This window comes from Mauremys mutica, chromosome 1 (genome assembly GCF_020497125.1).
Source record: "Mauremys mutica isolate MM-2020 ecotype Southern chromosome 1, ASM2049712v1, whole genome shotgun sequence".
In the NCBI taxonomy this organism is placed as follows: Eukaryota; Metazoa; Chordata; order Testudines; family Geoemydidae; genus Mauremys; species Mauremys mutica.
Genome location: NC_059072.1, coordinates 149794928 through 149807911, shown reverse-complemented (window position 1 = coordinate 149807911; position 12984 = coordinate 149794928). Strand labels below are relative to the sequence as shown.

The 12984-nt window shown below is 45.4% G+C and overlaps 1 protein-coding gene across 4 annotated transcripts in view; it reads right to left on the bottom strand.

Annotated features, from left to right (window-relative positions):
* The window catches only part of LOC123356221 (ephrin type-B receptor 5), a 174110-nt gene that overhangs the window by 22236 nt on the left and 138890 nt on the right, over nucleotides 1–12984 (bottom strand). For all 4 annotated transcript variants that reach the window (XM_044999246.1, XM_044999261.1, XM_044999271.1 and 1 more), the window contains one exon: nucleotides 10841–11179. In XM_044999246.1, the coding sequence (XP_044855181.1) occupies nucleotides 10841–11179 (339 nt within the window). The remainder of the gene's footprint in view (nucleotides 1–10840; nucleotides 11180–12984) is intronic.

Sequence of the window (12984 nt, the reverse complement as noted above, 5' to 3'; positions counted from 1 at the left end):
CAAGGTGAAATTAAGGTCACAGGTATGTATCAGTAGAATGAGTGCAGAGCTCCCATCAGGAATTATTTACCGGTAGTTAAATAATCCCTCCAATGTTAGAAAACCAGGGAATGCAGAGTTTACGGCTGCATTTTTTAAATAAGGACCCTACTCTACCTCCACAGCACACTAACTCTGCCTCCACAGGGAAGTCAGTCTATCATCTTCCCTTCTTTGTATCAGTACTATCAAATATGTGCACCCCAGAACACTGGTTTTATAATTTATTTCATGCATACGTGTCTCCAAAACTAAGAGTGATGGTTTGTCACTTCTCCAACTTTTGCTCTTTTCATATGAGGTTTATATATGGAGACATGCTATCTCTATGTCTAATGACACTTGCCTAATTGGCTGCCACCTGAAATCATGGGTACCCGTAGCATATCATGAGATCAGGCCCTTTATGAAGAGTGGGAAATGATTGCCTTTAGTATGCTACTTGTCTAATCAGGCATATGGAAAATTCTTGTACATGTACCATATCTGACAGTAAAGGAAGACATGAGGCAGCCCAACCACTACAAATGTAAGATTGAGGCATTCTGTTTTTTGTGGTCATTGGTAGGTGAAGCTCTTTGTTATGGATGGAGAAGATAGTAAGTATTTTTTAATGTTTTTTGTGGCATCACAATTGAGCAGAGTTAAGGTAACTTCGGTTCCTTGTTTAAGAAAAGCAACATTCCCTAGCTTTCTAATAATGGACAGATTTTTGTTTTGTTTTATTTTTAACTCTACTGTTCCTGAACAGTAATACCCACTCAAACCACTGACATGTGCCTCCAACCTGACCTTGTCTTTGCTACATTTTTTTTGGTGGATGAGAATGTCCTTAGTTACAAAGATAGCTAAAGCAAGGAATTGGGGAATGAAAGAAGCTGGGGGCAAAGATGGTGCTTCCTCCTTTGCTCCTGACTCGCTGAGGTCTGCAGCAGTGGAGAATCACTAATGCTCCCAAGAGAAGAGAAGAGAACCTACAGACCTTAGGAAGTGCACAGTAATACAACTCCCCTGGAAGGTCACATATTGACCCAGGTGGATACTCATGAGGCTACTCAGGAGTCACACCATCCCTACAGACTCTATGACCCTTGTTGGGGTCCCTCTATCTTACCACACCTCACTGCACACATGGGCCTTATGCTTGTGGCTTGGGAATGGTATGTGAGGGAACAGGGCTGCAGGGGCATAGAAAGAGAGCGGACTTTTGGTGGGAGATACACAAGGAATACAGGGGGATAGGTTATTTGTAAATGGACTTTCAAGGAATTCATATAAATGAACTACTGACTGATGGGATTTCATGCAGCATTAAATTTTACCAAGTTAAATTGAAGATATGAAAAAAAGTTTTAAGGAAAGAGATTTTTCAATTACTAGTATTGTTTGTGCACCAGTGCTGCCCTCCAACAAGCTTGATGAAGGCACCTCCACCACAATACAAAGGCAGTTAGTCACAGTCAAAGTCTTGTCCACTTTATTTTGCACGAGACACTCCAAGAAAATGTGGAACCACTAACCTGACACATTGCTCAAATAACCCTACCCAAAAGAGGCATGGCCTAGAGTTTTCATAGCAACCAGGAAAGACAGAAGCAACAAAGACTCTTGCCTATGCACAATGAACTTCAACTAACATCAGCAAAAAATCTCCAAGAAGCAAAGAAGACTCTTCAGTTAAAAAGCTCTTCCTGATAGGGCATCTGCAAAGGATGAACAACAGTAGTGTTTTCCTGAAGAAACACTGAACCACAGTTTCAACAGCCAAGACACTGAGATGTGTTTGTGGGGGCCAGATCAACATGCAAACAGCATCATTCAGGGGATAGCATGTCTTTATCCTTACATTAGTATTTGTGTTTGGAGCTGGCATTCTATTTTGGTGGAGACAATTAATAATATGAACTATAATTAATAATTGCTCTAGACATAAATCAATTCCCCGGAGAAGTTTGTTGGGCCTGAAAAAGAGATGCCATAGGACAGAAGCCAAGATTTTCCAGATCTATTAGTGACTCTGAGTACTCTGACTTTTTGGTGCCCAACTTGAGACACCTTAGATGGTGTCCTGATTTTCAGGAAGTGCTGCGCACCCATCCTCTGGAAAATCAGGACCTTTGAAAGTGTCTCAAGGTGGGCACCCAAAAATTGAGGCATGCAAGCTCACTAGTCATTTTTGAAGATCGTGGACTAGCTCTGTGGATTTGATTGGAAGGTAATTCCTTTGCTGTGTGTCAGTGTTTTGTTAACACCAATCCACAAAAAAGAAGATTCCCTGACAACAAGCATAAGGGCTCACATAAATTAAGAGTAAAATAGCACATTTTCCAAGAGATGCCTCTGATTTTGTGTGCCCAACTTAGCCCGGATTTTTAGAGTTGCTGAGCCCTCTCAGTTCTCAGAGTTCTCAGTGGCCAAGCCCAAAATACCTCCAGTTGGGCAACCAAAAATGGAGGCATCTAAAACCTAACACTTTTGAAAACATGGGCTTTGGTCTGTTTACTGTCCACTCATGAAGGTAGTTTCCCAAGACCCACACAGAGATAAGATTTACTGAAACTGAGTATTGCAGTGTTAAGAAAACTGCATACTGAGTAACAGAGATGTTGAAAATTGATACACTGATCTGAAATATTCTGTGCTAGTAATCACATTTATTGGCTGTTAATAAATCTAATTACCATCAGAGTTTCTCTTGTTGTGATTGGGAAATTACATGAAGATCAAAGTATTCACATAAATTGGTAAGTGATGAGATGAACAGATGTTAGTAAATCAGTTAAGACACTGTTTAATTAGTTAGTAATGTTAACTATTTGTTAGGTTCTGAGGATACTAAACTCTCTCACAAATGAGCAATAAATCTGGCATGTATTGATGATTTGCCTATAAGTTTTGAATTTCACAAAAATGAAAGAACCGGACAAGGCTGCGAACATGGAGAACTAGGACACCGTCCTGGGCTTCTTTCTCCTCCTCTCACCCCCACCAGCCCACCCCTCTCACTTCCCTCTTAGGTCAGACTCAGCCCTCCAATGAGGACCTGTTATTGCTATCACACCAAAACTCAGGCGGATTCAAATTCATTTTCTCCTTAAAACTCTTCTCTTTCTTCAGCCCTCTCAAATTCTCTGTGGTTTATCACATCTGATAACTCCCTCCCCTCCCATATCTATGATTTTCCCCACACTCAGCAGTTTCTCCTCCTCGGATATAATGTCACTGGAGATATGACATGCATATTGATGCCATCTTTGAACTTCTTTCCTCTGAAGTCCTCTCCATCTCTGACTCCTTCAGTCATAGGGACTATGCACCCTGTGCAGGCCTCTACATTGATGTTCTCCTTCTTCTCTCCACAGCAGCTTCCAGCAGCACCCAGTGCCTTGAGAAAACCACTTCTTTCTTGACTTTCTTCCCTCTTCTACATTTTGGTCCTATCTCCCCAAATGAATTTCTTATATTATTACCATTGTCGACAAGTCTTTTTCCTCTAGTACTTTCCATAAATCTACCGCCATCAAACTCTCTTTTGTCCTTGACTTACATTCCCAGCAATCCCATCACTAAATTTCCCTCTCCCAGCAAAATGCACGAGGAACCTGCTTTTTCTCCAAGTACCTTTCACACATCCTTATCCTGAACAGATTGAAGTCTGGACACAACACAGAAATGACTTTGCTCTGTGCACTTAACCAGTTCCTCCAGGCCTTCGCTGCAGGCTTCAACATTGTTCTATCCATCACCCTGAGTCACCTCTCTAGCTATTCAGGGGTCTCAGATCCTGTCAGGATGTTGCACTTTAAGTTCTTTGTATGGACAGCAATTTAGAAGAGCAAAATATTTATTTATTATTACTACTCTACTGTTCTGTGCCTGCCTACCAAATAACATCCCTTTTTGTCCCTAGCTGTCATTCAACTTTTGTGCAGAGACTTCTCCTTGGGTACCACAAGGGTCCATTTGCTACTATTTTCCATCTACTTCTACCCTCCTGAGCAGTGTATCTTTGCCCTTATCAAAAGTGCTCTATAATCTGAAATGTGAAATATGGCACATTCTTTTTCTGTTCAGCCTGCAGAGACAACACAGCTCAGAGAGAGGGAACTGGAGCATATTCCATCTTGTGCATCAGCCACAGAATCTTTTACTAAGTTCCAGTCAGTTACACCTCTGTAAACCCTCTGAAGACAACCGAGGCCTGGTCTATACCTAAATCTTAGGTCGATCTATCAATATTCTCAGGGCTGTGAAAAATTCTGCACCCTGTGCAATGTAGTGAGGTTGAGCTAATCCCCAATGTAGACACAGTTAAGTCAAAGGGAGAATTCTTCCATTGGCCTAGCTACTGCCTCTCAAGGTAGTAGCTTATTACAACAATAGAAAAATGCCTTCCATTGATGTAGGAAGCATCTACTCTGCAGTGCTACTGTTCATGCTGTAGTGTAGACGTACCTTGAGCTGAGACAACTGTCACTGAGGGCAAAATTTGCCTTGCAGAATCTTTATTACTGCTGTTGATGTGTGAGAAGAAAACAACTCAGCTTGATTCTCAGAGCCCAGGCTGAGCTTTCAGAGTTAACAATTAGGAAAAAAAAATTACTTCTAAAATGAGCTCTTTTGATCTGCAATCAATGAGAGACAATGAACATGGAGCCCTGTGACCCATGTGTCCAATCAGTTTTCAGAGCAGAACTGCACTTCATCTGTCAGCTTTATGCTGATTATACTAAATATCTTCTGGCAGCCTGTACTACACTCTGTCTCCATGTTCCCTTTCTGTTTTGACCAAGAAAACTTGTAGTTTTTCTCACACCTTCTACCAGCTAAATCAGATGTGCTTCTCCTGGGCAAGAGGAACATCCTCTAGCACATTTCCCAGATAAACCCAGAACTTCCATTTGCTTTCACAGTCAGTAACTTTAGCATCATTCTTTACTCTAAAGTCTTCTTCTCCTCTTCAGACAGCCCATCAGCCTGAAAATCTGCTGAATGTCCCCCTGCAGCATTGCCCTCAAACGTCACTGCCTCAGCTCAGCCTCTGCTGAAACCCTCACACAGCCCTTCAGATTCTCTTGCTGTGATTACTGCAGCTCCCTTGTCTCTGGCTGGCATCTCCAAGTCCCATTGCTCTGACTCCAGCATGGGCAGAATGCTGCTGCTTATCTTCTCACGGGTACAAGGAAGCCTGACCACATCACCTCCATCTTCAGACCGCTTCATTAGCTCTCTTTGTTTCAGGATTCAGTAAAAAAAAAAAAAACCCACTCTCCTTGCTTTTAAAACCCTCTATGGACTTGCTCCAGCCAACCTCAGAGATCTTAAGTCTCTCTCTATTCCTTTCCCCACTTTCAAGGAACACAGGAACTGTCAGGCTAGATCAGCGCAGTGGTCTATCTAGTCCAGAGTCTTGTCTCTGACAATGACCAGTAGCAGGTGCTTCAGAGGAAGGGGCAGGAAATCCCTTAATGGACAATTTTGAAATAATCTACCCACAGGGAAGTTTCTTTCTGACTGCTTTCAGATGGAGATAGTTATGCCCTGAAGCTTAAGGATAGATATTGTTTAACTGCAAATGGTATAATCTATATAACTAAATAATCCTTTCTTTAATCCTATGAAGCTCTTGGCCTCTATAACATATTGTGGCAGTAGGTTCCACAGGTTTTTTGCTTGCCATGCATCAGCCTCCCATCCTTCCCACTACACAACCTCACCACTATTCATAGAAGAGCCTTCTCCTCTGCAGCTTCTGTTTTCTGGAATGGCCTCCACTTCTTTATCTATCCATCTTAAAACCTCAAACCTCAGCTGAATATGATTTTTCTGCCTTGCCTTATCTCTGAATATTTTCCTCCCTCTCCTAAAAAACAGCAAAGAATCCTGTGGCACCTTATAGACTAACAGACGTTTTGCAGCATGAGCTTTCGTGGGTGAATACCCACTTCTTCGGATGCAAGAATTCTTCCCTTGCATCCGAAGAAGTGGGTATTCACCCACGAAAGCTCATGCTGCAAAACGTCTGTTAGTCTATAAGGTGCCACAGGATTCTTTGCTGTTTTTACAGATCATGACTAACACGGCTACCCCTCTGATACTCCCTCTCCTAGTTATCCCAGTAAGCATGCCATTTTACTCTCCAAACTAAAGGTAATAAAGGTAATAATTGGAGACATGCCAATCTCCTAGAACTGGAAGGGACCTTGAAAGGTCATCGAGTCCAGCCCCCTGCCTTCACTAGCAGGACCAATTTTTGCCCCAGATCCCTAAGTGGCCCCCTCAAGGATTGAACTCACAACCCTGGGTTTAGCAGGCCAATGCTGGAAAAGATCAAGTCAAATTATACTGCAAGGATGTAAGTGTGAAGAGCTTTCCTGTGTTAGTCCCTTGTGCCCCTACCTTAAATGAATCCCCATCCAGAGATGGGATATTGTCAATGGTTGCCATGGAAATGACTGATTTAGTGATCATGGGATCCCATCTCTAATTGTGGAGCAGGGGACAGTGAGCCACTAAGTGTAGATCAGGGGTCCCCAATGCGGTGCCTGCGGGCGCCTGCGCCCGCGTCCTGGCCGGCGGTCGAGCATCCGCTGAAATGCCGCCAAAATTTGGCGGCATTTTGGTGGCTATGCCTCTCGATGGCGCCACTTGCTGCCGACAAGCGATGTCATCCAGAGGCATCGCTGCCGAATTTCGGGGGCATTTCGGCAGATGCTTGACCGCTGCCACGGTCCTTCATCTGGCGCCCGCCAGACTAAAAGGTTGGGGACCACTGGTGTAGACAAACTCTTAAAGGGGCAGTGGTCTTGGAAACAGAGAACAAGGGAATGGCAAATACGGCTAAATGGAGGAGAGTACAGGAGAGAAATTGTTCCAAGAATAGAAGACTGCCCTGAGGTTTTCTTGGGCATGTGGAAGAGGATGCGAAGAATATATGCACCCAGCCATAGAGGAGAGTGAGAGAACCCGTGGTTAGTGCAGGGCCAGAGGGGAGATAAAAAGGCTTCTGGGGCTGAAGATTCTTTGTCTGGCTACCCTTAATTCAGTGGAGAGGAGAGGAGTGTTACACCCTTTCATTCAGAAATTCTCTGTCCCCCAACTTCTCTCTCCTCATCTCTCTGTGTCCTCCCACCGGCTTCCCAGTCTCTCTCGGAGTGGAAGAGCTGAGAGTCCATCTGTGCGTGTAACAATAAAAAAGAAAATCTAAGCTAAAGTGAAAAGCTGCCAAGGGGGATGAAGGGAGGGGGCAGGAGTGAGACAGGCCACGTGACAGAGGAACAGAGGCCTCGTTAGCGTGAGCTGTCACTACGAATCGAGGGCGGCTCATCTCAAGCTCATTGCTAATGATCTTGGGGAAGAGTAGAGGGAAAAAAAAGGACCCAACCACAATAACCATCCAGTGCATACTGCAGCTCTGGAGAGAAGCCTGTCAGCACAGCTGCTCCCCTGAGATCCTTCTGGAGCATGAGAGACCAGCCTCCATGCAGCCAAGAGGAAAAGGAGGGCTGCAGAACCAGACAGACAAGTCAGGCATGAGCAAAGGAAGAGAAGAGACTTGGTGATTCAAGGGCAGAGCCAGAAGGAAGAGGTCACACTAGATTCCACCACTACTGACTCACACAAATGAGGCAGGGATGGGAAATGGTGGAGAGCAGGGGAAATAATTTGGGAGGTTAATGTGCCACCTGCCCTCCCCCAGCAGAATTCAGAGATACCACCTGGAACCATCCTTCCCACAGGAGTCATCTCTCCCTGTGTCTGAGACCAGAGGTACAAAATACCCAAGCAGCCACTTGTGGAGCCACTCTTTGAGGGGCCAGGTATCCCACATAACTTCTGTTGATCACTGCTTCCCTGGTAATGGGAGTGATGGGGCAGAAAATCCACCACCAGACACCTAACACCTTCCAGCACCTCAGGGGCAAGGAAGCAATTTGTGCCCTAGGTTTTTTTTCCTTTCAAAAACCTGGAACCCCCACCCCAGGTCATATAGGTGATCCTGCCACATGTTCATGATTCAGCCACGGCTCACCTGCAGCCTCCACTCTGCTCACGGGGAGCATTATCCACCTCTCCCTGTCCTCACAGCAAGAGGCTCCACAGTACCCAGACATTAGAGCAGGAATATTAGCACAGTTCACATCTGGTCCCCAGCCAGGGCAGAATAGTTCCCTATGGTATGTTCTCTTGGGCTTTCTCCAGGCCTAAATTTACATGATTTAGGCAATAGGGCTTCCACCACTTCTCTGGGGAGTCTAATGAGAGTCTAATTAGGAGTTTAATAGAGCTCAAAGGTAGCAAACAGCTCCTGATATTCAATTTAAATTGTTACCCCTTTTACTCCATTTCATCCCATTACTCCTGATTATACCCCCCACCCCAGCCCCAGCCCACTCCTGAACAATTCCTCTCCCTCTAGCTGGGTACACCCTTGCAGAGAGTTGCCACGTCCCCACCCAATTCTAGATGTCACTTACCAGAGCCAAATATGTGCATTCAGTTCTCTCAGACTCCCTTTGTAAGTCACTCCCTCCACCCTCAGCCAAGTACAACCCTTCTGCAGCAATCCAGGATTCTCCTGATGTTATTGCCATATACTAGCTTCCTCTATTCTGTCCATCACCCTGATAGGCTTTGCAACCCTTCACTTGCCACCTCCAGAGCTGCCCAGACAACCAGCTGGTCTCTCAGGGTACTTCTACACTGCATTGTAAACCTGGGTCTGTAGGACCCTGTAGTGGGGCAGTTACCCCACTCCTAGAAAAAAGGCTAGGCTGGCCCTGTTATAAGGGCTCAGGGAGGAGCTGAGTTACTCTCTCTCTAGCAGTGGAGAGAGAAGGGCCAGGCTACCTGGGAGCTGAGCAGGGTACCTGAGGCTGAGCAGGGCTGGGGAAGGGCAAAGGAGCAGAGGAGCTCCAGCCTGGCAACTCCCCAGGCTGCAGACCTTGGTAAAGGCCCAAAGCAGGTACTGGGGTTGCAGAGGTGTAATCCTGGCTTAGGAAAGGCAGCAGGTCTAAACCCCGCTTCCCAGTGATGAGTGGGTTACAGACTGCAGTCTGCCCCAGAGACTGGGGGCTAGATGATGACTGGCAGTAGCCACTGAGGCAAGGTGGGGATAGAGGGTTAGGGGCTCCTCTGGGTGGGGAGACCCAGACTGTGGGTTACTGCTGGGGGCAGACCCCTGATGTAGAGGGGCACCGGGGTCCGGAGGGACATGGGGGCCGGCGGCAGGTGAGACAGTGGCCTGCAGAAGGCACTCCAGGCTGGAAGAGCTAATTCCCAGGAGGTGCTGCACCGGTTAGTTGTCGCTCCACTACAGACCCCATTTGTGAACTTGGTGTTTCCCAGGCCCATGCTTGAGAGTCCACATTACATTGTAAACCTGAGTTTTCAACTGCTGGGCCTGAGTTGCACAGCCATACTAATCCGTCCATACTGCACTACACAGACCTTCTCACTCATGTCTATGGCTTGACTGCATCCACATTGCAATATGACACGCTTTGGATCCAAGTCTCAGCAGGACTTGGGCTCTGGCCCCTCCACCCCCATCCCAGAAGGGTCCTGGGACCTGGGTCCTGAGTGCTTGCTGACCTGAGTCAGACTGATTTGTGTGTGGATGAAAGTGGTGCTTGGGCTCAAACCTGAGTCAGAACACAGGCTTAGTGTGCAGTTTAGATATATACTTAGTTCTAGTCATGATGCTTCCAAGATCGCACCCCTCTCATTATGATTATTATTATAACAGACATTTAGATGGCAGTCATCAGTGTAATATCTGGGCACCCTGTAAAAGGCAAATACCATTTCCCATCCACAGGGAAATAACATCCCAGGATTATTCTTTAGCACCATGGCACTGAAGGTTAGAAACAAGGGAACTTTGGCCAGTAGAAGAATCCATGACAGTTTTTATAAAATAGGGGTGTTAACCCCTCTCCCTGAGTCTTGACCAAATTTCAGCTTGGGTCATTGAATTCTTTCACCCTGGCATTCCCACAGCAGTTGGCACTGATGTGGTTTTCTGTTTTGCTTACTGATCTGAACAGTTGTGCATCCTAGAGGTAGATGCACTTCAGTGCTGGATACAGCCATGCATATATACTCTATTTATCATGCTGTGCCCAGCTGTCATAATTTTCTCTTTCAAGACAGACATTAAGACATGGAGGGGCACTGTTGGTGAATTCCCAGTGATGTTTGTTAAGGGAGCTGAAGAGATGCAGGGGGAGAAGTAAAAGAAGAACAGGAGATTCACTCTTTTTTGAAAGAGGGCAAAGATAGAGAAGGAAACTGAAGAGTGACTTAGGGGAAGAAAGATGAACTAGAGAGAAGAAAGGGGGGTTGAAGGGAAAATGGAGAAGAGCGGGAGGTAGAGGGGATGATGAAAAGGCAAAGAAATGCTAAGTGCTTCTGCAGCAGCTTAAAACTCGCAGGGCCCCTCCCAAATGATGACAGTGGCTCCTGCGTCACACAATGAAACAGCTGCTCATCTGACCAGTGGAGCTACTTCGCCCACTGCTGTTCCCTCTGGGCTGCCTCCTGCCTCTGACACTACCTCGCTCCTTCATGCCCATTCACAGTGGCAGCTAAACTCAGCTTCTCCAGCAAGAGGGGAAGGGAAAAAAGGGACCCACAGAGAGAGGGGCACACAGGAACCACTCAGAAGTGGCAGGTCAAGATGGAGCATAGCACACAGCCAAGCAACTCAGAGCCATGTCTGCTACAAGGCATGGAATGTGAAGGAAGGAATGAGAGAAAGCAGTAGGAGGGACTGGAGTCAGATGAACAGGCTCCTCACCTGACTGGCTGGTGCTGACGTTGATGGCTGCATATTGGGGTGCCTCTGGGCTCAGCTCGGTCACCAGGTTGACAGCCTGGATCTCAAATGTGTACTGCACACGGGCCAGCAGGTTGGAGACCTGCACACGACTCTCTGTTAGCCCCACCTGGCGTGGCTCAAACTGGACGCTGTCTCCACAGCGCACGCAGGGCCCTGGAGACCCAGTCGGGCACACCTTGCAGATGATATTAAAGAAGACATCCTTGCGGCCACCCAGGTCCTTGGGTAAGCGCCAGGTCAGGAGCACATTGGAGCCAATGATCTCATAGCTAACATCCCGGGGGGCAGAGGGAGTGCCTACAAGAGAGGAAAATGAGATATTAAAAACCTACAAAAGAATGACAGAGAAAGAAAGAGGAAAGAGAATAAGAGGACAAGTTTTTTATTTCTCTCATGCTCTCATTCTTCTGCAAAAAATGTTTCAGCTGTTTCCTAGAAGGAGGCTAGGAACAAATACATTGTTTTGTTTCTATTAAAATTTTCTTTTCTTTCAAGAGCTCTATAACCCCCATGCTTTGGAGCAGGGACTTGAAATTTGGCAAGGGGGTGGCTTTTTGTCAGGGATGAGATTTGTGGTGTTCTCATAAAAAGCCATCCAATTTATGAGCCTTTTTAAAATCTCAGTACGCACATGTTCAAGTAGAGACTTGTTACAACCTGGTAGCTAAATTCTCTGAACATTCTGTCTGCACTGAGCATGCTCTAGCAAAAGGCTGCAGGATTTCCATGTGTCCCCTTTTGTTTTTTCTGTTTCCCCCCAAAATCAATAGGGTTCTGGACACTGATGCTTAGAACATTCCCTGAAATTTTGAAATTGCTTCAATGTGGCATTCACAAGTTATCACTTTACAGATGAATAGACAAACAGAGAAGTGCCTTTAAAATGAGTGTAGGCTTTCATAACCTGGCCAATGTTCATCTACTGTCTTCTGCAAAGGACCCCTGCCTCATTCCGTGCACAGGATGGACATCCACTGGATATGAATCACGGTGGTGTACTGAAGGAATCTGTTGTCTGTAAGACCGCTGCCTCATTTATTGCAAAAGCTGGAAGGTGTGCAATGAATGATGCAAGGGACTGCAAGCAGAGAAAGGATCATCTCATGTTTAAAACAGGTGAATGCTTCCCTGGAAAACTGGATTCTAACCCTGTCTCTGTCACACAGTTCCTGTGTGACACTGGGCAAGTCACTTAAACCAAATTTTTCACAGGTTGTCACTAACTGTGTTCTCCTCATTTTTGGGGTGCCCAACTTGAGACCCAGGGATCTGATTCGGAGAAAAGTGTTGAGCACTCCCAGCTGCTATAGGTACAAAGAAAATAGGTTATACTTACAGGATGGGGGACTCTATCCTGGGAAGTAGTAATTCCAAGATTTGGGGGTCATGGTGGATAATCAGCTGAACATGAGCTCTCAGTGTAATGCTGTAGCCAAGAGGGCTAATGTGAACTTTGGATGCATAAACGGGCCAATCTCAAGTAGGAGTAGATACGTTATATTACCTCTGTATTTGGCACTGGTGTTACCACTACTGGAATACTGTGTCCAGTTCTGGTGTCCACAATTCAAGAAGGATGTTGATAAATTGGAGGGTGTTCAAAGAAAAGCCACGAGAATGATTAAAGGATTAGAATACACTTATTATAGTGATAGACTCAAGGAGCTCAACCTATTTAGATTAACACAAAGAAGGTTAAGGGATGACTTGATTTCAGGCTATAAGTACCTAATATGGGGAACAAATATTTAATAAAGAGCTGTTCAATCTAGCAGAGAAAGGTATAACACATCCAGTAGCTGGAAGTTGAAGCTAGACAAATTGACACTGGAAAGAATGCATAAATTTTTAACAGCAAGAGTAATTAACCATTGGAACAATTTACCAAAGATCATGGTGGATTCTCCATCACTGACGATTTTTAAATCAATGTTAGATGTTTTTCTAAATGATATGCTCTAGGAATTATTTTCTGGGAAGTTCTATATCCTGAGTTATACAAGAAGTCAGACTAGAGGATCACAAAAATGGACCCTCCTGGCCTTGGAATCTATGAATTGAAGATAATGGGAGTTGTGCTTCAACATATAAAGTGTGATATC